Consider the following 26787-nt stretch of genomic DNA (forward strand, 5'->3'; position numbering starts at 1 on the left):
TGTTCTCTGTATTGCAGCGAAGCTTCCTGGGCTCTGCTACGTTTGCTATAGGTGATTTGCTGAAGTCAGAGGAGCAAACACTGACCATAAACCTCAGGTATGTGTGTGTAAAATAATGAAATTGGCGTCTTTGCAATGATGGTAACATGCAAAATCTATTTGCAACTCCAAGATGGGCAGATAGTTAATTGACAATTTCTGAACCCTTATTGTCGCGGTGGCTTGTATTCAGCATGTGCAAGAGATCTGTGTGACAAATAGAAAAATACGGGTGCAGCTGCAGTAATTATCTCTCATGGCTGTTAAAGATTCAAATGAAGTGAGTTCATACAATCACATTTTAGCTCCCAGTAAATAGAGATCCAGTAGCTCAGAATCATTATTCAGATTACATGTTAATTAGCCCATTCATGCTAAGGGGTCCAATAAATAGGTGAAGAGGCAGTAGCTCCAAGGGCTATAACAAGCTTTCTCTCTGCAGTTGCTGACTCACTCTAAAATCGGTGTAGATGAAGCTCTATATTTTACCTGACACTTGCATGCTATGTCTGACCTGGAACACTTGAAGCTGTCACTTGGCATGCAAGGAATTGGCTTCTGTTTCTATAAGTGCCTTTCTCCCTTACTTTGCTCTTTCAAAAAAGCTTTATTTCATGCATGCATATGTACAAGTGTCTTAGTTTATATTTATTTTGAAAAATAATGCATTTTTATGAAGATGTATAAGGTAATTAGGTAAATTACACCAGGGATGGTAATCTAAGCAACAAAACAGGAAAAAGATGGGGAATTCGGAGTTAACATTTTGGAATATTGATTATTCAGGTGAAATGTTATTTTTCTGGAACACTTCCTCTGTTTACCTGTGTTACTGATGGGTTTTTATGGGATTTGCTTTGTTTTTGTTTAAGATTTCCAGCATCCATAGTATTTTGCTATATTATTACATACACTTGATGACAATGTAATGACAAAGTCACTCAGCAGCTCTGTCCCTTCTCTTTCCTCAAGCCAAAACCTCTTGCCATGAAGCTAGTAAACCACTTGAGCTCCCAATGGCTCTGAAAACTTGGTTTTAGTTTAATTTGCTCTTGTTATCTGGTCAAAAGAATTTGTCATGTGAATATCGTGTAATGTGATACTCCCTTTGATCTTCTGGAAATAATAAAACTTGTCAGTTGTAAACCAAATGTATCATCAAATCTAATTGGTAATAATTTCTCGTCATAATAAGGATGTATGGAGATCACACTCCGTTGGTCAACTTGCTGGTATTTGAATGCTGAAGAAAAATTAGTGACTTATACAAGTTGTAAACTCTGTTTAAGCTAGCTCCCAAAAAATTAGAGTAGGTGTGTACAAGATTTCTGGAGAGTTTAGAGGATTATCCATGTAAAAAGATGATGTGTGATGAGTTTCTGCATTGTTACTACTAATCCTAACCAACGAGTGTACAACAGAACCAATCTCGGTGAAGACTGTTCTCAAATAAACCTGCATCTTTGCTTCTACACTTGTCCCAATCTTTCTTTGCGATGTTGTACTTCATCTCTAATAAGCTTCCTATGGGAGTGGAACTAATCTTCAGAACTAATGGGAAACCGTTCAACCTTTGATGACGATACTCCAGAACCAAGGTCACCTGTACCTTAGTAGTCAACTGCAAAATGCAGACAATGCTTGCCTTTGCACACACTTGGAACTGAGCTCCAAGTTGTCATCACTTGTTCACTGAAGCATGCATGGAGCAATGAGCCTTCCACTTAATATCTGCAAGACAGAGGGTCTCTACCAACCTGCCCCACTGTACAACAATGGCTGCTGAATATAATAAATTATTGCAAGGTCCTGGAAAATATGGACCGCTTTGCATATTGCAAGGGGCCATATCTTGGTGAAGGCAAACATAGATGATGGAAAAGAGTATTGAAGATCAAGATCTCAGACTGTTCATGAAGCTCATAATCTACTCTGTAGCAGTGATCCCTGCACTCCTGTATGCTATTGAGACCTGGTCTACTTACAGGAGACATCTCAAGGTACTTAACCCAATTCTGTCTCTGCAAAATCCTTCAAATTCATTGAAAGGGTAAGCAATCAAAAGTCATTGCCCTTCCCCAGGTCAATTTCACTGGCACTGGGACTCGAATCACATTCAGTCAGTACTTTTGGGCAGGCCATGTTGTTTACACACCTTTCAAGCTCTGTGGTAGTAAAAGATTAACAGGTGGACAGAGGAAAAGATGGAACGCTGTGCTCAAAACCTCTTTGAAGAAATCCAACATCCCTACTCACTCTTTGGAAACCCTGGGCCATGGCTGCTTAAAGTAGAGAAAGAATGTTCAGGATGGTCTTGAGAACCTCAGATCCATGCAATGGCAGCATTTAGAAGCTCTGCGTAAGTGGAAGGAACACACCACCTCACAGACCACCCACCCACCCTGTCAAGTACCTCCCACCCCATTTGTGGATGAGTCTGTGGTTTCCACATTAGTTTCTAAAGTCATCTCAGAACACACAGAACCAGCGTGGAAGCAATACACCCTCAGTCCTTAGGGCCAGTCTGTGAAAGATGTGTAAAGAGAAGAAGAATGAATGGTTTGATCATGGTAAAAGAAATAATGAAATTTAAAAATGAAAACACCAAATTGAATGCAGTAAGCAGAGGGGATGTAAATTCATTGTTATTTTAATGCTTTCCTGGCTGGCCTCATTCTCTACTCCTAAAAGCAATACCTTTCAGATAATACATTCCATCCACCATTGCTGGAGGAACTCAGCAGGCTGAGTTCCTCCAGCGTCATCATGTTTTTCATCTAGATTCCATCATCTGTAGTCCTCTGTTTCTCTTCTATCCATCATTGTTCTTCATGTATATTCTTTAAATTTTGGAAATACTCAGCAGATCAGGTAGCATCTTTGGAGAGAGAGATGTTTCAGGTTGATGATGTCTTATTTAACATCATTAATAACCTTGTATTTATCACAATAGATTCATTCACCTAATTGATTTCTAATTTCATAGAAATATCTTGTGATACGAGAACAATCACAAGGTGATTACCATTCTGTGATATAACTACTAAGTTTCAGTAAATATTATTGAAGCTGTTTTCATAATCTAGTTTGGGTTTTTAACCAGCACGTGCATTTTGGGTGAAAAAATTATGCTTCTGAGTAATCAGAATCAGAATCAGGTTTATTATCACTAACATATGGCATGAAATTTGTTGTTTTGCAGCGGCAGTACAGTGCAAAGACGTAAAATTACTATAAATTACAAAAATAAATAAGTAATGCAAAATAAAATGAATAATGAGGTAGTGTTCCTGGGTTCACGGACTGTTCTGAAATAATGTTTCTGAGTTTAACTTTTTTACAGCATAGACTGGTTGTTTACTCTGGTGTTAATGTTTAAATTGTGACAAGAGTAGGATTCAAAGCTGTAACCATGGAAACCATCAATTAAGTTTGCAAAGGTTGATTAAAGTGATAACTTCAGCTTTATATTTGTGAAAGACTGTTTCAGAGAATAGATGTTCCTTTTATCAGAGTTTGTCAGCTGTCTATTAAAATGTCTATAAAATGTATTGCATGTCTTCATATCTTTTTTGTTTTCTCAATACTGCAAAAGCGGTGAAATCTTTTTGGCTTATTTGCTTTTTATATATGCACTAAAATGCATATTGCTATGATTGACAAGTTGCAGTTTCTATGGCTCTGGCTTTAAATAATCATATTTTCATTGAATGTACAAATTTTCATTTGCTATATCTTAAGCAAAGTGGAAATAAGACATGATATTTAGATGGACATAAGATTGATTTGAAATAAATATAAAACTGTGAGGGTTACAGCTCTGAAATAGAATTTGTTCTCATTTTTCAGTAGAGAACTGAAGTAAAATATTGGTTGATATATTATTTTATTAGTTATGCTTAAATTGTTAAAGGCTCTCTGAGTGTCATTACCATAATATTCATAAAAATCGTGGGGAGGAAAGATTTGACATACAAGGGTCAGGACATTAGCTGAGTTTCTCTATTCCATACATTTACTATGTCCATTTGCAATTACATGGACTCAACCACCACTTTTGAAAAGTTGATTTATTATATGTTTGTAGAAATATACCTGTTTGGCAGTATGATCAAAATGAAGGCAGAAAGCAGCTTCAGCCATCTCTTATAAGCTGTCAGATCATTTGGTCGATAACAAATGATAAAAATATATCTATGAGCCCGACATTGACTACTCGCCCTGGTTTGTGAAAATTTGTTATACCATTGTTGAAAGACATTCAACTGAATTAGGTTTTGTGTTGTGGTTGAGCTTCTTAATAGATTTCTGTGGTGGTACAGTGCACTTGATATGATCATTTCTGTTTAATTCGTAAATGTATGTTCAATGCTAGTTCCCGATACATCCAAAATAAAACTGTGCAGAATTAATTATCTTTTCAACACAAACAGACAAGTTATAAGTAATTGGTCTGGATATTTGAGTGTTGTCAAAAGTTGATATGCAGAGATCACTTCATGAGTTTGAAAAGATAGGCCCAGGGCACCTATGATGTGGATTACTGTGCCTCATAGAGCCAGCAAATAACTACTATCTTTCAGGTAGTTTGTCAGAGAAGTGGACACAAAGATCTGGTCGCTGCGATACCAGCAGTTGCGCTGTGGTAGGTCTAGAATGCAAACTGAAGGTGGTGGACAATGAGAAGAGTTAATTAGAATGGTGGGTGATCAAGAATGAAGGTAGTTGTGATGGGAAGGTGGGCAACAGTCAGTGGTGATCAAGTACAGTTGAACAATGGCAAGATTCATTTGTTTTAAATGTAAGAATGTATACTTACTGACAATCTGCACACTCACATTTTTGAGTGATATGGATATTAATACAAATGGTTACAAGGATCACCATGCTTTGAAGTTATAATTTGTGATACTTCAAAGTATTATGAGTCACTTCCAATTATTTATACTGGTATGAACTTATAAGTAAATGTGGTGGCCGAGTTTGACAAGTCAATTGTTTTTAAGTCTAAACTGCCAGGATAATTTACTTGATAATTTTTGCCAAATGCAAAAAGATAGGCAACACAGTTGAAAGAACATTAAAGTTATCTTTGTATAGCAACAATTAATTTGAAAGAGTGAAATATGCTTAAAGATAAATAAAGTTAAATAAACAGCCATTAATCTGTTTTGGCAGATAATTTGCAGTACTGTTTAGAAATTCTTCAAAATCTGTAGCTGAAGTAGCTATGTCATGCCAGCAGTTAACAAATTGCTTCTTGGTTAGGTCAGGTTTAAAGAATAACTGCAGAATATAATATTATTCAAAACTGCATCAAAATAGTTGGTCGGCCTGCTTTCTTCTATTTATTTGTAAGCTGTGTTCCTGATGATTTAAACAATATATTTCCATTAATTTTTTTATGTGAACATATCGATAAGTATGGAATAAAGCCATAATGATGAATAGCACACACAATCCACTGTGACTGCTTGCTGTGAATTAAGATACCATTTGAGTTCTACTGGCTTCTAAAGAGATGCAGCAAATAACTATGAATGGCCTAAAAACTGTTGTGTGCCGGTAAAAGATACATGGTGTGGTCATTGCTTGGCACACCTCGCCATATCAAACTTCAGTGGTGCCTGGCTTTACAGTCTGTGGAATGTGTGAAGGAAAATGTGGCTTCTGGGACAGAGACTGTGTCTGGATTAGGGGTTGTGGGTGGGTGGTGCCAATCATGGTCATTAGGGAGAGGATTTAGAATTGGAGGTCCAATCGGGTCCGAGGGTGTGGAGGGGATGTGGATAACCGAAACCCAAATGGCAATGGCATGGTTCAGATGGCTGGATATTTTTTGAGGCAGGTGGGGCCTCAATTGAGGAGTCAGGATTGGAATGAGTTTTGGGGAGATTGGCCGATTCAGATGGTAAAATCAGTGGGCAGAGTTGGGGTGGGTCAGCAGGGCGGGGGAGCCCTGAAAGGTAGAAGATAAGTAATGGGACTTAATGTAGTGGGATATCAATCTGGAGTCATGTTAATAAACTTTGGTGCTATGGGAATTAAGGCGTTTTCCGCAAGCCTGAAGCAGACATGGCATCAGGCATGCAAGCGCAACTCAAACTGGGAAGTGCCTGGGGCAATTACAGGAAATGAGCATTTTTCCCTGGGAAAGGACTCTTTTCAATCACATAGTGCTGAAATAAACAGCACTATGTTTCTATTATCCTTTTCCAAGCAACTCAACAAATGAAGATTTATTTTCAAATTGTTCAGCTGTAGTTTTGAACAACTAATACCAAGTTGTAAAATAAAATCTAATAATACAATTCATTTTTTGAACTCATTTCGCCTCAGCCATCCCACCCCCCATGAAATTAGATTTTCCAGAGCATAGTGCCATGCTGAACCCAGAAGTTGAATGGTTTGAGCACTCTGTACATGGCTTCCTCAACGGGGGATTATCATACAGAGTTTAAATCCATTCTATTTTGGTCATTTTTTTTCTTTTTTTCTGAATCTGAAAAGGAAACATGGTAACCTGTTAATGATTTGAATGGTTTTACTGCAGTTGTAAGATGCAAGGAACTTCATTAAAAGTTGGTACCTAAGTTTGCAATTATTAATTAATAAAACAGAAAATACTCAGTAGGTCAGGCAGGACCTGTGGAGAGGGAAACAAAGCTAATGTTTCAGTAACGATGATCTTTCATTAGACATTCTTTTTTTAGATTTATTTCAGATTTCCAGCATTTTCAATACTGGATTATTGGCCTATGGTTCAATAATTTGTTCTTTAGGAAGATGTTATCTGAGAAAGGTGGTAAAGTCTGTTAATATTCTGTTCTACTAATTATAGGATTTAGTCTTCACTCTGGATCTGTTTTGGGTTCTAAAGGTCCTACTTGAAATTAGTCATAGAGTCACATGGCGTGGAAATGGGCCCATGTCCTTGTCAGCCATCAAGTACTCCCAAGTACTACCATGTTTCCCATCACTACTCCCATTTCCCAGCACTTGTTCCATAGCCATTTTTGCAATGGCATTTCAAGTGCTTATCTGAGAAATCTTAAAAGTTGTGAGAGTATCTGCCTCCAGCACCCCCTCAGGCAGAGAGTACCAGGTTTCAGCCACCCTCTGGGATATAAAGTTCTATCTCAAATCCCCTCTAAACCTCAAGGTCATGCAAAGATTTTTCACTGTCTCCCCTATCCATGTCCCTTGTAACTTTGTGCAGCTCAATCAAGTCACCCCTCAGCCTTCTCCACTTCAAAGAAAACAAACTTTATCTTATCTTGTCTCTCCTCATAACTAAACTCTCCATCCCAGGCAACAGTGTGGTGAATCCCCTCTGCATCTTCTCCATTTCAATAACATCATTGTTCCAATGTGTCAACCAGAGATGCACACAGTGCCCTTGCTGTGGCCTATCTAAAGTTTTATATAGCTGTACCATAACGTTCCTGCTCTTATATTCTATGCCTCAGCCTTCTTAACCACCTTATCTGCTCATGCTGTTGTCTATGGAAATCTTTGGACATGTTCACTAAGATCCCTCTGTTACTCAGTACTTCCTAAGGTCCTTTCATTCATTGTGGATATCCTAGTCAATTTGCTAAGCCCCAAATGTATCACCTCACATTTTGCAGGATTAAATTCTATCTGCCATTTCTCTGCACATTTTACAAACTGATCAGTATTGTTCTGGGCTTACATTCCTCACAGTTCACAACACCACCAATCTTGATGTCATCTGCAAATTTACTACTCATACCTCCTATATTCACTTCAACATTGTTATTGTATAGAACAAACAGCAGGCATCTCAGCACTAATCCCTGTGACATACCACTGGTCACAGGCTTCCAATTGTAAAAACAAGTCTCAACCATCACCCTCTGCCTTGTGTCTCAAAACTAATTTCAGATCCAATTTGCCAAATTGCCCTGTATCCCATGGGTTTATACCTTTTGGACAGACTCCAATTTGGGGCTTTGTGCATGGCCTTATTGAAGTCCATGTAGACTACATCAAACTCACTACCCTCACTTCCAAACTCACTTAGAAAAGTTCAATGAAATTAGTCAGACAACCTTCAACAAAACCATCCCTGATTAATCCCTGTTTTTCCAAGTACAGATTAATCCAATCCTCATAATTTTACCTGATGATTTTCCTCCCATGAAGTTAGGGCTGTGGTAGCCTGGCTTATCACTGCCCTTATTGAGAAAAGAAACCATATTCACTGTCCTCCTGTCATCAGCACCTCATCTGAGGGCAGAGAAAATTTGAAACTTTCTGTCCTATTCCCAGCAATCTCCTCCCCTGGCCTCCATACCAGTCTGGGACACATCTCAACAGGCCTGGCGGATTTATCCAACTTTAAGCCTACTGAGACATCCAGTCATTTTTTTGATAATCTCAATATTGTTCCTTGGGGGCAGTCACACATTTCTGGAAAATAACCCCAAATTTATAGCCTCACTTAGAAGGAAAAAACATTACAATAGGAGTAAGGATGTTATTAGGATTGGAGCTCTGGTATATCACTTTAAGAAAGTAAGGGGATGCTTGTTTTTGAGGTTGCTTTGTTTAATGATTTCCCTGTAAGTTCTTGATGATGATACTTGAATTCATATATTCAATATCTCCCCTGTCACAAGCACAACTTTTGCCCCAAAGACAGATAAAATATTATTTTAGATTTATATTGAAATATGCATTTAAAATATTTAACTTGTCTTGATGTATAAAATACTAGCATTAAGGGTATGCATTGTGTTGTGGTATTGTCTCAATGACTGTTGACTCTTACATTGTCTATGTGGTATTGTCTATATATAACTTAGTATGTGGTTTATTGACCGGCAGTCTAACAAGACCTTATGCTCAATCACCTATGTCGAGCATAGGCAACCAAGGATACAAATGCAGTGCTTTCATTTCCGTGAGCAGTTCTTTTAAGTGTGATATAGTAATCACTTTTGGTCACAGTGCTGCTCATCATAGGTGTTAGCGATATCATTCCTGTTAAAATTCAGGTAAGCAAAATAGCATTAATTTGACCTTTATATGCCTCCACATGGATATGTATATTAAATCACACATTATGTCCTAATAGCTAAGTGCTAGAAAATGATTTCAGAAAGATAGTTGAATTTGAGAACGAGGCTGATTTTGACTCTTGTTAACAAGTAAGCATGCCTTTGATTAAATATTTAGCCAGAAAGCTATGACTTTCCAGCGAAAATGGGAAAAGTCAGTATTACTAATATAGTATGCACTTTAATCAGATTGGGCTAAATTAATATTGATGAAATGTATAACCGATCAGAAGCAACATTTACACGTCAGTTGTGTTGAACAATATTGTATGCTTGCAGCATGCAGATGGTCCATAACCATAGCACAAAACTTTTTATTTAATTAGTAATAGAGTCATAGAGTAATACAGCATGAAAACAGGCCCTTCGGTCCAACTCGTCTATGCCGACCATGGTGCCTTCCTGAGCTAGATCCATTTCCCTGCATTTGGCCCTGATCCCTCTCAGCCTGTCTAAATGTCGTTTAAGCTGTGTAATTGTACCACCTGTACCACTTCCTGTGGCAGTTTAGTCCATATACCTACGATGTTGTGTATAAACTCTCTGTTATGTTCTTTTACTCTGCATGTTTTTCCTGCGGTCAACTTCTGCAGGTCAGCTCTTAATCTCCAAGATCCTAGAGCGTGCTGAGATCTAAGTAATTTATACAGGTCCTGAGCTCGCCATCATTGCATTTTAAAAGCAAGGAACACATCGTTGGCAGTGCTATGTGTATGGGGCGGGGCTTCGCGAAGGCAAAATCTGCTTTACTTTATCGCGAAGGATCCACGCTGCAGTAGTTCTTGGAAGTTCGCACTCGGAGGATTGTTCCAGGGTAAATTTCAAATTATTTGGGAGGTCAGTGGCAAGCTGATGGTGCTTGCCGCTGACTGCAAAATCCTGCCTACTGTGTCCGAGTGATTCTAGGACAGTGGCTGATGGGGAGACATTCAGGGCAGGACTTGCCTAGTCTTTCGTAGGTCACGTCGGGAAATGGACACTCCTCTTGTGATATTTACCAGGGCAGTCAATATCCCATTTAAAAACGCGATGAGTTGTTCAACACACAACTGTTCACAATCCATCCTCACAATTACTGCTCCTTCCACCTCTGCCTCTCGCCATGAAGGTTTTCTCCCAAGGTCTCTGCCGGGAGGTATGTTTCGATTTCTCTTTGAGGTCGGCACTAAACCGACAATACTAACAGCGACATTCTGGGTTTTATATTTTTTCCGGAACTGCGATTGATCTCCGATAAATTAAGTGCTTGGGTTGGGTAAATTATATTGGAAAGTAGACGTCGCATTCTGACATAATGGAGACAGCTAATTCCCCATTTAAAAGCAAAGTGCCTTCGTTTTAGGTGGGTCTGTTTGCAATCCTAAGCGAGTGCAGCTACTGAACAGAAGTTCATCGTGACTGTATTTCAACGTATTGGTTATATTATGTTATCTTTTGTCGGTTTTTTTTTTTGCTTTGTCTTGGAAGGACTATGATACTGAAAGGATATAACTAGTGGAGTGCCCCAAGGATCAATTCTTAGCCCTCAATTATTTGTCATTTATGTGACTTGGAGAAAAGGGCAGACTGTAAGGTAGTTAAGTCTGCAGATGACATGAAAACAAGGTGGAGTGTGTATTGCAATGAAGATATCGGGACTTTCCAACTGTGTATAGATAGGTTAAGTGATTGACAAATGCAGTTTAATGTGGGAAATTGTGAGGTCATGCACTTTGGTAAGGGGAATCTAAAGGCAGACCATTATCTAAATGGGAAAAAGATTGCAGATGAGCAAAGGTTGGAGGGATCTGAGTGTTCTAGTGCATGAATTGCAAGAAAGTTAGCAGGCAGGTGCAGCAAGTGGTTAGGCAGGCAAATGGCGTTTTGGCCTTTATTGCAAAAGGTTTGAACTTTAGAAATACGAAAGTACTGTGACAATTGTGCTGGTGAAGCCACATCTGGAGTACTGAGCTCAGTTTCGGTCCCTTTAGTCAAGAAGGGATATATTCAGTGCTGGATGTTTTCCAAAAGATTTACTGGGATAAGAGGGTTGTCTCGTTGTGTGTGGTCAAGAACTTGGATTGGGATTTCTTGAAGAATGAGGAGTGATTTTTTTTATTGAAACATGTAAGAGCCTTTGGGGGCATGATGGGGTGGATGTTGAGATGTTTCCTCCAGTAGAAGAATCTTGAAAGAGGGTCATTGTAAGAAGATTAGGGGCTAGCCATTTAAAACTGGGGTGCAAAGGAACTTCTTCCCGTAGAAAGTGGTGAATCTCTGTACCCCAGAGGGTTGTGGAGGCTAGATTATTGGGGGTATTTAAAGAGGAGGTAGATAGAGTTTTGAAAGATAAGGGAATTGAGGGCTGGGGAGGAAGGGATCTGGCACAGAAGGGGGGATGAGACCTGAGGCAGAGCAGCCATGATCATATTGAATGGTGGCGCAGGCTGGGGGGGGGGGGGGGGGGGGGGCTGAGTGACTCCTCCTCCTCATGATCTTATGGACAATGCTGAACATTCAAGGAGTCTTCCTGGCCAATTTATGCTTCTTTGATTTCTTCAGATAATATTCTTTCAGTGACCATTAAAATTTACATTTCCAGCAGGGGATTCCTAGCTGTTAAATCTCAAGCAGCCTCCAATTCTTTACACTTTGCAATTATTATTGAACTGTAATGTTGTATACTTTTTGATTGTCTGCACATCTCACAAAAAGAGGCCAGTACCAATGTACGACATGGGTGCAAATGTTTCATTTTTGGGGGGGGAGAAAAAGATTTTTTTTTAGATGTTCCTTAAGACATGCATTTGGAAAGGTGGGTTGAATAGGGATAGTCAGCAAGGCTTTGTGTGTGGGAGATCAGGTCTCATGAATTTGATTGAATTTTTTGAAGAAGTAATCAAAAGGGTCGATGAGGGCAGGGTAGTAGACGTGGTCTATTTGGACTTCAGTAGGGCCTTTGATAAAGTTCCACATGGTAGGCTGCTATGGAAAGTTGGATTACGTGGCATCCAGAGCGAGCTAGCTAATTGGATACACAATTAGCTTGATGGTAGGAAGTAGAGGATGATGGTGGAAGGTTGCTTTTCATACTGGAGACCTGTGACTAGTGATGTTCCCTAGGCGTCAGTGCTAGACCCATTGCTATTTGTCATCTATATCAATGATTTGGATGAGAATGTACAAGGTATGGTTAATAAGTTTGCAGGTGACACTAAAATAGGTGGTGTCGTACATGGTGAAGATGGTTGTCAGGGTTTACAGAGGGATCTTGATCAGCTGGGTAAGTGGGCTGAGGAATGGCAAATGGTGTTTAATTCGGATAAGTGTGAGGTGTTGTATTTTGGGAAGACAAAGTTAGGACTTTCACAAGGAATGGTTAGGGCCCTGGGGAGTGTTGTAGAGCAGAGGGACTTAGGAGTACAAGTGCGTAGTTCATTGAAAGTGGTGTCACAGGTGGACAGGGTGGTGAAAAAGGCTTTTGGCATGCTGGCCTCCTTTAGTCAGGGCATTGAGTAGAGGAATTTTGAGACATTATGTTGCAGTTGTACAAGTCGTTGGTGAGGCTGTACTTGGAGTACTGTGTACAGTTTTGGTCACCCTATTTTTGGAAAGATGCGGTTAAACTGGAAAGAGTGCAGAAAAGATTTTTACAAAGGCATTGCCGGGACTAGAGGGCCTGAGTTTTAGGGAGAGGTTGGCCAGGCTAGGTCTTTATATCTTGGAACATAGGAGAATGAGGGATGACTTTATAGAATTGTTTAAAATTATGAGAGGCATAAATACAGTGGATGGTAACAGTCTTTTCCCCAGGGTAGGGCAGTCCAAAACTAGAGGGCGTAGATTGAGGATGAGAGGGGAAAGATTTAAAAGGGACCTGAGAGGCAACTTTTTCACGCAGAGGGTAGTGAGTATATGGAATGAGCTGCCAGAGGAAGTGGTGGAGGCAGGTACAATAGTATCATTTAAGAAGCACTTGGGTAGGTACATGGAGGGCTGGGGCTTAGAGGGATATGGGCTGGACACAAGAAATTGGGACTAGCTTGGTAGACAATGAGCTCAATGTGGACTTGTTGGGCTGAAGGGCCTGTATTTGTGCTGATTTGCTCTATGACTCTGTCTCTATTTAATTGTATTTTGGGATACAAGAAATAGAACTGAGTTAGCAGAGGGGAAATTTGTCTTTGGTTCCTATGGAACTGAACAGTGGGAGGTGTCTCTCTGTGTTGCTAGTAAGGTCATCTTTTATTCATCATTCTTAATTGCCTTTGAGAATTGGTAGGAGTAGATGCAGGAATGAAATCTCCTCTAGCAGGGCTTTCTAGAATCGGGAATCAGTCTCAAAATAAGGGGTTGTCCGTTCAGTAGTAAACTGAGGAGAAAGCTGGTGAACCTTTGGAACTCGCTATCCAAAAGGGCTGTAGAAGCTCAGTTCAAAAGACAGTCTGATGGATCTTTAAGCAATTATGGGATGTGCATTAAAGTGATCTTGATGTGAAAGATAGCCATAATCTTATTGCATTCTGGAGTAGTTATGACAGGCCAAGTAGCCTCCTCCTGCTATTGCTTATTTTCTTATTAATATGGTGGTGAGCTACCATCTTGATCCATTGCAGCCTTTCTGATGATTGTATTCCCAGTGTTGTTGCATAGGGAGTCCCAGGATTCAGAAACAGTGACGTATTTTCAAGTCAGGATGGTGTGCGAGTTGAAGAGGAATCTGCAAGGTGGTGGTGGTGCTCCCATGCACCTGCTGCTCTTCTCCTTCATGATGATAGAGGTCGTAGGTTTGGGAGGTGTTGTGGGAGTAACCAAATATGCAGAGTGCAATCAGTGGCTGAAACTGCCACATCCATTTATAGCTAAAGACCAAAGGTGAATTTCTTCCTTTGGGTGTTGTTTTGAAAGGGAGCATCTGAAAATCAAAGAAAAACAGACCTATTTGCAGTAGTTATCAGATCCAACATAGCTTGAATTTTGCTACATTGAGTTCATGAAGACACTTCCCTTTCGATCTTGGTGCGTTGCTTCAGTAGCCTGTGGTCTGAAAGGGAAAAAAGTCTGAGCTTCTGACTAGCATCTCTGTGCGACCGCTGTTGAAAAGAAAAAGGTGAACATTGTGAGGATAATAGGGGCATGCCCTTGTTGCTCCTGGGAACAAATAGCCTGATAATGCACATTGTTGAATGGTCATTCATAAATCATAACTAGTCGACAAAGGTTAAAGAAGGTTGCCAGTACTTGCATGCAAGTATTTCATGCTTTTAAGGGGATAAAGCTAAGGTAAAGAAATAAAGGAATCTAGGCAGCAACAGCTAGATTGGTTTTGTTTTAAGCAGATAAAAGTAGCTTTAAAAAAAGCAGGTAATAATTAAGTATCTATGCTGAGTTAAAATGGTCAGATTCAAGGTCACCATCCAAGTGAACTTGTGGAAGAATGCATCTTGGCATAACATGCTGAACGAGAATTGTGGGTGGAAGCTTTTGATCATGTTTTCCAATGAATTGGGGATGATGGAGAACATTTAATTGTTGCTAATGATTTTATCATTGGATCTGATGCTTTGGTTTATGCATGAGCAATTATCTGAAATCAAGTTCCAGCTTTCAAGCAAACAGATTTTACTGAGGAAAGATCTAGTGAGAATTAGTTGAGTAAATATTCTACAGGAAAAAATGCCCATGAAAATTGACATTAATACCAGTAATTAATGCATCTCTTTAACTGCAAGGGATATAAATTAGGTGAAAACTGCATGATGAAGGAGGAGGAGAGGATCAAAGACAAAATTCAAATGGTTGAACATCAATTAAAAACAAGCAAAGGAAAATATTTCAAATTGTTTAAGGGTCTGAATCAGAAAAAGATCAGAGTATGCACAGAATTAAGTTACAAGAAGCATTGTTGAAGATGAACAAAAACAGCAGGCACCCTCCTCCCCAATATCAAACAGGCCTGGAGCTTGTCTAACCTTCTTGTTAAAGACCAACGTTATTACCTTTGTGGATCCCCACTTGGTGCCAAATAGAAAAAAAAGGGCTTTGCCACCAGAGTGCATGGAGCCAAGCTCCTGCTCAAAGAATAAACAAAATATTCCACCCCCCCCCCCAAAACCAACATGCCAGTGGATTACAAAGATACCATAGTAATCCTGAATAAGTATATTGATGTGTTTGTGTGTATGGACAAGGCCATTCAACTGGTCCGTATTTATTTTTTATTCTCAAAAGGGGCAGCAACTCTAAATCCATTCCCATTCTGTTCCTCTATTGCTTTGTTCTACTTTGCAACAAATGTCTTTTCTAACTTAAATGAATAACACCCCAATCACCATCCAATAGTGCATTTCAGAGCCTGTTTAAATAAAATAGCTCTCTATCCTGAAAGTTTTGTTTTTCATCTTCTATGTTTATCTCTTGATTATAGACCCATAAACCACTCCTGACCTCTTAAATAGTTTAATCATATTATTCTGTACTCTCTTCAATTCTAACTATAGCTGGTAGTTTATTTCTTCAGCCAGGACTGAACTGCTTTATTATGAGAAATTAAGAATGCAGTTGAACATTGCAAGTATAGGTGAACATCACCATGTGAGATCTGCTACATTCTTAGTCCATGATTAATTATCAATGCCTTTCAGTGTTTTTCAGGATCAATTACCGTGCCTCCTATTTGGATATCATTAATGTTTTACGGCTGTTTACCAACTACCTACGTATATTCCAAGTTTAAAAACGGAAATTGCTTGAAACAATTAGCAGATCAGGCAGCTTTTATGGAGGAAGAAACAGAGTTCGTTTTTCAGGTCGATTACCTGCTGTAGTTCAGAAGTCTGACTTGTTAGATATTTCCATCATTTTCTGTTTTATTTCTGCCTTCCAGCACTTATCACATTTTAATTTCAGATTGATATGCTGGCAGTTCAAGCAAAATGCTGTTCTGTGTGGATATCCATGGAACCAGGAAGGGAACTATGTGAGCAATGATTTAATTAGATAACATTGTATCAAAGAAATATAATTAAAACTCTTTGAGGATTGAATTGATGCTATTTTGGTAGAATTAACTTAATTACAGCCAAAGATCAATATCATATTTGATGGATTTAAAATTAAAAGTAAAGATTGTTGCAGCATTCATTACCGTATTCTTCTCTCTGAACATCTCCACCACCAGCTTCATCCAGTCCAATGGAAACCAGGCTGACAGTGGTGGGAAATCCTTTCTCTCATTTTTATTACAACTATTTTAACAGAAGTCACAGAAATATTTCATTTACTGTGTTAGTTATGTATTATTTTGTTTACAAAGAGTTGTTATTGATGGATCCAAATGTGAAGAAACTCAGTAGTTCTACATTTGTGTTAAATTTGACAGCCATAAGAGATCAAGAACAAATAAGACCAGCAGGTGGTTTCTTAGTGTATTTGTAATAAATCTTAGTGAAGTATTTTTGTCTTCAAATAATTACTGCTATTTCAGTACAAGCTGAGCAGCATTCTCAAAAGTAAATTGTTGAAAAACTAGTTGAACAGATTTGTTTTATGTTTGGAGAAAACATTACTTAATAATTACTGTCCTGGGAAAATAATATTGTTAGATATATTTGAAAGGATGTCATTATTGCTAGGTACTTCATGTTTAAGCGTAGAATTTGATTGTGGTAGGTGTCAACAAGTTGATCGCGCTCTCTCTCTCACACATATACATGTATACTTCATTGCTGAGCACTGGTTTACTTTCCCCAAATCTACCTGAAAGACATTGACTCTAGTTACTCACTCTTCAGCCAACATTATAACTGAACTCAGTTAAGTGTGTACTTTAAGTCTGGATAACCTGGCCTCAAAATGGCAATGCACTTCCTAACTAAACTATCACCAATGGGAGGAAAACTTAACCTTGTTTTTCCATAAAGCCAGTTGACTTCTTTGTATATCAGATACTGAGTTCTGTTAAGTAACACAGTTCCAACATGATATTCAAGTGCTTTAATGACTATCACTAATTAACAGGCATGGGTTTCATTATACTCCCTAATGTTAATCCTCCCAAATTCTTAGCAAATTGAATTCTTGTCTTCAAGTAATTCTATTTCAGTACAAGCGGAGCAGCATTCTGAAAATTGCGTTGTTGAAAAACCAGTTGAACGCAAGTAATTGTGCATATTATGGATTAAGCAATGTGTATCATCAAATTAAAGTACTTCTCCCCATTGTACTCAATCACAAAATAAGTGGCTATGCCATGTGATTATGCCTCTAAATGCTGAAGATGGCAAGCTGCTTTTCATTTCAACTTTATAAAGTTCATTTCAAATTACAATATAATGGCGAACAGTGGTTACCTGTGAGCTGTTTTGCTTAAAATAAAATCCTGATTCCTTCTACCAATGAACACTTACAGCTCCATCCTGTTGCAATTCTGTTAAATTGCATGTTTACTTTCAAGGAACACCAGTGATGATTGAATATTTGAAGAATTTTAGATGTTTCAATGCCAAGGTTAAAATTCATCTCTAACATTCATACAATAAGCAAACTGGTAGATTTTTTTTTCCTGTACGCCCAGCAGGAAGGGATGTGTACATCAGAAAGTGTTGTTGTGGGTAGTGAGGAGGATGTGGTTGGGGGGTGGGGTGGTGGTGTAGATGGACTAAGTGAAAGAACAAGAACATGGCAGATGGAATGTAATGTGGAAATACCCAAGGACATCCACCTTGATAGGAAAAAAAATAGAAAGGTGGGGTATTTTTAAAATGGTGAGAGATTGCAGGGTGTTGGTGTTCAGAGAGACCTGGCTGTCCCTTTATACATCATTAAAAGTAACATGAAGGTTCAGTAAGCAATTTGGTACACTGGCTTTTATTGCAAGAAGATTTGAATACAAAAGTAGAGACTTATTGCCACAATTATTTAGAATCCTGGTGAGACCACATGTAATATTGTACAGCTGTGACCTCTATTGAAGGAAACGGGATGTACTTGAATAGATGGAGTACTATTGAAGGTTCACTGGATTCACTACTTGGATGGTGGGTTTGTCATATGAGGAGAGATTAGGCAGATTGGGTCTATGCCTTCTAGAGCTTGGAATGAGATGTGATCACATTGAGATGTATACATTTTTTTTAAAGGGGCTTGACAGAGTGGATACAGGGATGAGGTTTTCCTGGGCAGGGTATCTAGCATCGGTTTCAAAATAAAGGATTGGTCATTCAGAACAGAGATGATAAGAGGTTTCTTCACCCACTGAGAAGTGAATCTTTTGAATTCTCTACTCAAAGGGACAATGGACGCTCAGTCGCTGGGTATGTTCTTGATTGAGGTGGATAGATTTTTAGATGTTAAGGCAATAGTAAGGGATATGTGGTTAGTTAAGGAAATTGGTGCTGAGATGAATGATCAGCTGTGATCTTATTGCCAGGTAGAGCAGGCATGAAGGGCCAAAAAGCTTTCTGTTTCTTCTGATGTTCAAGTTCATTGCTAAAGAGGTTTGCAGCTGGTTTCAGTGCTCCAGTGAAAGAAGGGAAAGTTGGCTAGGGCTTTTACTTCTGTCGGAAATTTGACAATTTTTGTTGGAATGCTCAACTGCAAAAGTGGCTTGAGGAATGTGAGAAATATGCATGGTAATGGAGATTTCAGTTTGAAATTAATTAATATAGGCAGTCCTTAATTTTGTAAGTGTCCATACATCTTGCTGTGAAGTTACTTTTTTCTGCATCCTTAAAACTTTTCTCTTTGAACAAACTTTGAGCTCCCTGCCTTAATGGGCCTGATCGTACTCAATCCAACCCATGGTCCATGCTCTTCCCTTCGCACTTTTCCATCAGCTGTGCTTTCCTTTTGCATCTCCATAGGACTAGTCACCCTGGAGGATTGGAATCTGCAGCTGTCTAAAGCATGTTGGCTGAGAGCCATGAGAAGGTCTCAAGTGGCAGACCCTGAGGGGCTGCCCCTGGACTGCCCTGAAGGCCTTTTGGCTTGTTGTTGCTGTCAAGCCCTTTTTACTCCTTAAATATCTCTATTGGCAACATTTAAAGACGACTTGAATAATTTAAATGGACAGTATTTTAAAAATTACTTTGAGGTGCCTTAAGCTACTAGAAATGATTTAAAACATAAAGAAACATAAACAGACAACTTATCTACAAATGGCTTTTAACTCAAGGTCAGCAACCCCATTCAAATGAGTGGGCTCTCAACAGAGAGACGAGTGGCTGAGCAAACAGTCAGATGTGCTGGCATCTCTCCTCCCAGCTCTTTTGTAACTTCTGTGTTTCGCTGCACTGGCTTTTACGTAACTGCCAGCCAGAGGTAAGTATGCTTCAGCCCCACATTTCCTCTTGTGGCTTGTTAACTCTCCTGTGATGTGCTTATGGATGTTTTAAAGGTGCACAGAGACAAGTTAAGTGAGAAGAAAATAGTTGAGATGTTGTAAATAATGTTCTGAAATTCACATCTAACAGCTGCTGCTGTTTGAAATGCAGAATGTTTGAATGATTCTGATTGTACTCATTCCCCACACATTTGGCTCCACTACATCCATGGAAACTATTGTTTGTTTGCAGGTGGAAGTGAAGGGTTAGTGCTAGCAACTAAAGGTGATTTTTCTCTTCCTTGATATTTGCATTCAGTACCACAAACATGCAAACAGAGTTGCACTTTGTTTGGGATATGGAAAACCGCACTTTCATATTCTAATCCTAAATCCAGGAGAACTGTCAAGCAAGTTTGCATATACTATTCTCAACATTTAAGAGGCAGTTTGCTGAACATGTTCTCGAATGTACATTTTTTTTCCCCTGGTGTGTAAGTAGGACTTTTTATAATTATGAGCAGGGGAGTTTTGGATTTATTCTTTTCTTGAGGCTCTCCTTATTATCATAGCCTCCAACCGAATGGTGGCTAAATAAATCAAATGGATTATATAATACTCACATCCAGTATTAAAGAATTGTCTTCCATGTCCCCTTCATTTTTCTCTGAAACTTGCTGTAAGTTCAGTGCTTACCTGTAACATTTTATTGTTCAGTCTCCATTCCTGAAGTTATAATGCACTTATTGGTTTGATTGGCTATTGCCCACAGTGTACCCAGTGCAGAGTTATACACATCACTCACTTTGATCACCAAACAGAAAAACAAACACTTTCTCACCTGGTGGTGATGATACCTGATCTTTTTTTGTCAAAGAAACTAATAATTTTGTTCACTGTTTGATACTTTACCCAAATATTCTGTGCAGACTGCCTGTACTTGCTGCTGAAACATGTTGACATCATGTAATCACTTTCTACACAGTTAGAAAGGCAATCTTCCTGATCAGGACCATGTGACAAGATTATGTAAATCTATCCAAATTGAAACAAGTGCTACCCATGAAACTCCTTTTGAAAATTTTTGATAGCAGAGCCTTGGTTCCAGCTTTGCTGTCTATAAAAATTCTCATCTGTTTTTAAAGCTGTCAGTCTGAGTCAAAAACTAGAGGGAATAGATTTAAAGGGGACCTGAGGGGCAAATTTTCATACAGGGTGGTGGGTATGTGGAACGAGTTGCCAGAGGAAGTGGTAGAGGCAGGTCCAATTACAATGTTTAAAAGACATTTGGGCAGGTACATGGATAGGAAAGTTTAAGGGGATAATGGGCAAATGCAGACAAGTGGGACTAGCTCAGTTTGGCAATTTGGTTGGCGTGGACGAGCTGGGCCGAAGGACTTGTTTCCATGCTGAATAACTCTGACTCCATAACTGTAGTTAAGCCACAGCTGGAATACTATGTGTATTTTTTGGTTGCCACACTATAGGAAGGAAATGATTGTACTGGAGTGAGTGTCGAGGATATTGCCTGGCAATGGAACATTTTGGTTTTGAAGGAAGACTGGATAGGCTGGATTTATTTTCCTTGGAGCAGGGGAGGCTGAGGTGGTGGTGGGGAAGGGAGGGGGATGGATGCTGATTAATGGATACAAAACTGAGGGTTATAGAAAAGGTAGATAGTGAGAAATTTTTCTCTGTTGATGAGGTGTCTAAAACCAGAGGACCATGGTGTTTGGTAAAGGGTAGGAGGTTTAGTGAGAATCTGAGGAAGATTTTTTCACCTCGAAATCTGGAAAGCACTGTTGGTGGAGGCACCAAGGCATAGAAGGCTATGGGTCAATTGCTGAAAAATGGGATTCATGTACTCGGGTACTCAGTGGTCAGCAGGGACATGCAGACCGAAGGGCCTGTTTCTGTGTTGTGTGACAGTATGACATAATTCAAAATAAAGTAGTATCCTCACAACTATAAGATCCCCATTCCAGCAAGTGATCTTGCAGATCCTAAGATGGATCTGTCACAGAATCCAGGGGAAGATTCATTCACATCTATTCCATCGTTAGACATCATTTGGAGTCCAGCAGCAGAGTACAGTTGAGAAATCACTGGTGAAACTTTGCTGATTAGCTGGGGACTTTGCACTTGTGTTCATTGTTAAACTTGCCAGGTCTTATGAGGATAAACGCTGGCAGTGATTTGGAGAATGTCAACAAAATCTGGTCCACTGTCTACTTGATTGTGGAGACATCACAAGTTGAACCTGATTCTGACTACATGGCCATGATGATCAGGAGCTCTGGCTGATTACTCTATTCAGCTGAGAAATGTTGGGCAACAACTTTGAATCTGGGATACTCTCGCTTATTTAATACAGCACTCGTCAGATAAAATGCTGAACATTTGGCTGTTGAAGGTTGTGCGGGGTACTTCTTATTTATTTTAACCACTGTCCAGTGGGCTGAGGGCATGCAGTGTCAGCAGAACTAATTTGTCAAAAATAGTCACTATTTTAAAGTATGAATACAATACCAATACCAATACCAAAGGTAAGTAGGCAAACACATCAGAATGAATCAAAATTGATCATTGTTTTGATAAACATGTCTAACTTTGTAATGCAGTTGGCTTTGGTAATTGTGGAACAATATGTAAAAATAAGAAACTATTTTGACATTGTTTCTGATTGTCCTGGAAAGTGTATGCATCAATATTGGATAACACTGACATATCCTCTACTGTAAAATAGCCTGTCCCCAGTTGCTGTGTGGAATCAAAAATGAAGCACAGACATTTTGCTAAGGTGCCAGAGGTCTGTTATAGAGTCATGCAGCATGGTGACCAGCCCAACTTGTCAATGCCGACTGTGTTGTCCAGCGAGCTAGCCCCATCTGCCCGTATTTGGCCCATAACCCTCTAAATCTCTCATATCCATGTACTTAACTAGATGGCTTTTAAATATTCCCAATGTGCCCACCTCAACCACTATTTCTGGCAGCTCAGTCCAAATACACACTACGCTTTGCGTGAACAAGCTGCCCCTAATGTCCCGTAAAATCTCTCTCCTCTGATCTTAAACCTGTGCCCTCTTGTTTTTAGCACCCCCTTCCTGGGGAAAAAGATTGTGCTTTCTCCCTGTCTATGCCCCTCATGATCTTGTATACCTCTATCAGGTCTCCCCTCAACCTTCTACACTCCAGGGAATAAAGTCCTGGTCTACGCAATCTCTCCTTGTAACTCAGGCCCCCAAGTCCAGGCAACATTCTGGTAAATCTTTTCTGCATTCTTTCCAGTTTAATAACATCTTCCCGATAATGGGGTGACCAACACTGTTCTCAATACTCCAAGTGCAGTCTTACCAATGTCTTGTATAACTGCAACATAACTTCCCAACTCCTATACTTAATGCCCTGACTGATGAAGGCCAGCGTGCCAAACACCTCCTTCACCACCCTATCTACCTGTGATGCTGCTTTCAGTGAACTATGCACTTGCACTCCTAGGACCCTCTGTTCCATAACACTCCCCAGGGCCCTACCATTCCCTGTACAAGTTCTACCCTGGTTTGATCTCCCAAAATACAATACCTCACACTTATCTGGATTGAAAGCCATTTGCCACTCCTCAGCCCACATTCCTAGCTGATCAAGATCCCCCTGTAATTTTTCATAATCTTCTACACTGTTGGTGCATGCAATCAAAGTCTACGTTAACCTGAATTTTTAGGAAGGGAGTTGGTATGTCACCACCCACCCCAACAACCTCCAATGCACCTGAATCCATAGTCACTGTTGAGGACATAAGGTCAGTCTTCTGGAGAGTGAATTCGCAGAAAGCTCCTGGCCTAGATGTTGTCCCTAGCTGTGTCCTTAGATCCTGTGCAGATCAGCTGGCGGGGGTATTTGCAGACATTTTTAACATCTCCCTGCTTCAAGCTGACATTCCCACCTGCTCTAAGAAGACCACTATCATCCCGGTACCTAAGAAAAACAAGGTAACGTGCCTTAATGACTACCAACCAGTGACTCTGACATCCACCATTGTGAAGTCCACCAAACTCTGAGACCTGGGACTCAAAACCTTCCTTTGCGAATGGATTCTTGACTTCTTGACCAACTGACCGTAATCAGGAGGATAGGCAGCAACACCTCCAGCACGGTTATTCTTAACACTGGTGCCCCACAAGGCTGTGTCCTCAGCCCCTTACTCATACACTCGTGACTGCATGGCCAGATACGGCTCTATCTACAGGTTTGCAGATGATACCACTGTAGTGAGCCATATCTCAAATAACGATGAGTTGGAGTACAGGAAGGAGAGAGAACTTAGTGACATGGTGTCATGACAACAACCTTTCCCTCAACGTCAGCAAAACAAAAGAGCTGGTTATTGACTTCAGGAAGGGGGTTGGCACACATGCTTCTGTCTATATCAATGGTGCTGAGGTCAAGAGGATTGAGAGCTTCAAGTTTCTAGGAGTGAATAGCCTATCCTGGTCCAACCACATAAATGCCATGGCTAAGAAAGCTCACCAGCGCCTCTACTTCCTTAGGAGGCTAAAGAAATTTGGCATGTCCCCCTTGACACTCACCAATTTTTATCAATGCACCATAGAAAGCATCCTATCCAGATGCATCACGGCTTGGTATGGCAACTGCTCTGCCTGTAACCGCAAGAAACTGCGGAGAGTTGTGGACGCAGCTCAGCACATCACAGAAACCAGCCTCCCCTCCATGGACTCTGTCTATACTTCTTGCTGCCTCAATAAAGCAGCCAGCCTAATCAAAGACCCCACCTACTCCGAGTAGAAACTGGCATGGACTGGTACCATGGAGACACAAAAAACTACAGATGCTGGAATCTGGAGCAACAAACAATCTGCTGGAGGAACTCAACGGGTTGAGCAGCATCTGTGGGAGAAAAGAAATTGTCAACATTTTAGGTTGAAACCCTGCATCAGGACTGACAGTCGAGAGGCAAGGTGGCCAGCATAGAGAGAAGGAGAGAGGCAATAAAGGATTGAGGCAATTGGTGGACTGAGGAGGGGTGTAAGATGACAGGAAGGTAGGGGAGGTGAGCGGGGGTGGAGATGGAAGGCAGTGGAAGGTGAATGATAGACAGAGGCAGCTGAGGGGAGAGGAAAAAGTGAAAAACAACAGATGGAGCAAGGTGGGGAGAGTGGAGTATGAAGATGGGAAGACCACTGCTGGAGGGAGATAACCAGAGCTGGATTCGGATAAGTAAAGGAGGTAAGAATGGGAATCATTAGAGGAGAAGGGGGAGGTTAATGACAGTTGGAACCAGATGTGGGGAGGAGGGGGATGGGGGTGGGACCTGTGTGTGAAGTGGTGGATGAAGCCAGAATGGGGAAAGGGATGAAGATGGGTGAAGGGTGGCTGGGGGGCTGGATGGACTGGTACCAGCCTGAAAATTGATTTGGAGCAAGTTGGTGGACCCTAAGATGTGGCTGATGGGTTATTTATGCAGCCAATTGCACACTTAGATGAATAACTACTCTTTTGACTGTATGAATTGCATCCAAGATGGTAGCACATCCTGGATGTAATTTAGGATGTGGAATAGGGAAATAATAGTAAATGTAATAGTTTGTCTCACTATTTTTAATTATTTTTTTAATTCAGTGAAGCTATTAAGATTGTTTACTTAGAAAATTATTATCACCATTGTTTTACTGATGCAGGTTGGAACTAATTACTGTTTAATACTCATTTCACCAGATTGTAACTTTGGATAACTTAATGGACAGATAAAATGGTTGCCATGGGAATACTAAGAATTGTAACTGCATCAAAGACAAAGAAAAATGTAGTGGCCTGGAGTGACAGTTGAGGACTATGTCTTAGTGGAGAGATTTTTCTTGCTTCTCATTAGCATAAGACATGCTGAATTATCTTCTTCCCTTCCAGCTATGAACTGCAATCACAGGGTTGAAGATACTTAAGTGATATCTTCGTAGTTCATATTCCATGAAGAAAGAGCCTCTTAGGGATTTGCACTGCGATAGATGGTGTAAAATAGAACCTAAAAATTATTGCTGGTGATATAAACAAGCATGCTTGAGTTTATATGACTTTCTCTGCTGTTTTAGTAGAGCATTAACCTGTTTAAAGGAATGTTTAACCAATTCCATTAAAATTGCAAGGTGTGGAATATCATTAGTAAATTAACATTAGTGATATCACTGATTAATACTTAATGGTAATGTCTAGATTTATGTATGTTGTTGCATTGCACCTTCTGGAAAGCATTTTGCCAAGAATGGATGCCCCGATTTTGTTGCAAAAGTAGTGGAGTTTAATGATGCCTATCATTATTGTCATGTAAATCTTCAGCAACTTGTGGGAAAATTATATTAGAAATTGTCATGCACTTGGATAGATTGGGTAACTTGGTTGTTAGCTTTGTCAAGCGAGAGCTCACCCTCAATCTCCCTGTGAGATTAATGAAATTGTTGTATTTGGAAATTAATTGCCAATTAAATTTGCTGCACGAAATTGGGTCTGCAAGATAACTGTGTAAGTGAAGGGATTAATGTTCCTGCAATTCCATTCAACCTCTGCAGCCCAGGAAAAGAACAATTCAAATTGTGGAGCTTCATTTCTGAATTATTCCTTGATTTTATGAAATCAGTCTTTTTCTAAAAAAAATCTTCTTTTTTCACTTGTAATCCAAATCTATCTTTTTCCTCACTTCTCTGAATGCAGTAATTTAATTCTAATTCCATCTATTTCCTTATCTTTCATTCTAGTTTCTTTTCCAACCCTTAAATCTTAGTGGTTGGTGAGATTTATTTTAAAAAGCAAAAAAAACGCAGAGACCAGAAATCCTGTAATTAAAAGTGAAAACGTTGGTGATACTGAGCAGATCAAGCAAAGGAGAGAGAAACAGAGTTAATGTTTCGGGTCGATGGTCTTTCATCAGACTATTTCGTCTTCCTTTAAGGTCTGTGGTTCTCTTTGTGCTTTTCCCATTTTCTTGGACTTAAAGTGGAAAGGCATTTTTGAACTGAAGGGAAGACTACCTAGCATAGTGTCTGACTGATACTTGACTCTTATGAAATCTGGTTAACAGTGTATATAAATCAAAAACAGCAATTGTTGGCTCCCCTCAGTGGTTTAATAAGTACATTGCACTGAACCTTGGAAACCAGAAAAAATACTCTGTTTGTAAGTTGGGTGAAAGTAGGGTCACTACAGTTTTGCCTCAGTGCCTCTGGGCTTGAGGGGAATGAACTGAAGTTTTTACTCCTTGTTATTTTATAAACAGATCCACCTGGAACCTTTGTGCACAAATGAGCATACATGTTAGGAGCAAGAGTTGGTCATTTACTTTCTTGAACATGGT

At 39.7% G+C, this 26787-nt stretch overlaps 1 protein-coding gene across 6 annotated transcripts in view; it reads left to right on the forward strand.

Annotated features, from left to right (window-relative positions):
• inpp4b (inositol polyphosphate-4-phosphatase type II B) overlaps positions 1-26787 on the forward strand; it is a 561052-nt gene that overhangs the window by 386147 nt on the left and 148118 nt on the right. For 2 of the 6 annotated variants that reach the window (XM_052042079.1, XM_052042097.1), the window contains exon 1: positions 9886-9939. Coding sequence is in view for 2 of the 6 variants with exons in the window: in XM_052042054.1 (XP_051898014.1) it covers positions 18-97 (80 nt within the window). In the remaining 4 variants the exon portion in view is untranslated. Of the gene's footprint in view, positions 1-17; positions 98-9885; positions 9940-10100; positions 10261-26787 lie in introns of those variants that run through there. The other 4 variants (XM_052042071.1, XM_052042088.1, XM_052042054.1 and 1 more) reach the window with 3 other exon arrangements.

Source organism: Pristis pectinata, chromosome 2, assembly GCF_009764475.1.
Source record: "Pristis pectinata isolate sPriPec2 chromosome 2, sPriPec2.1.pri, whole genome shotgun sequence".
Lineage (NCBI taxonomy): Eukaryota > Metazoa > Chordata > Chondrichthyes > Rhinopristiformes > Pristidae > Pristis > Pristis pectinata.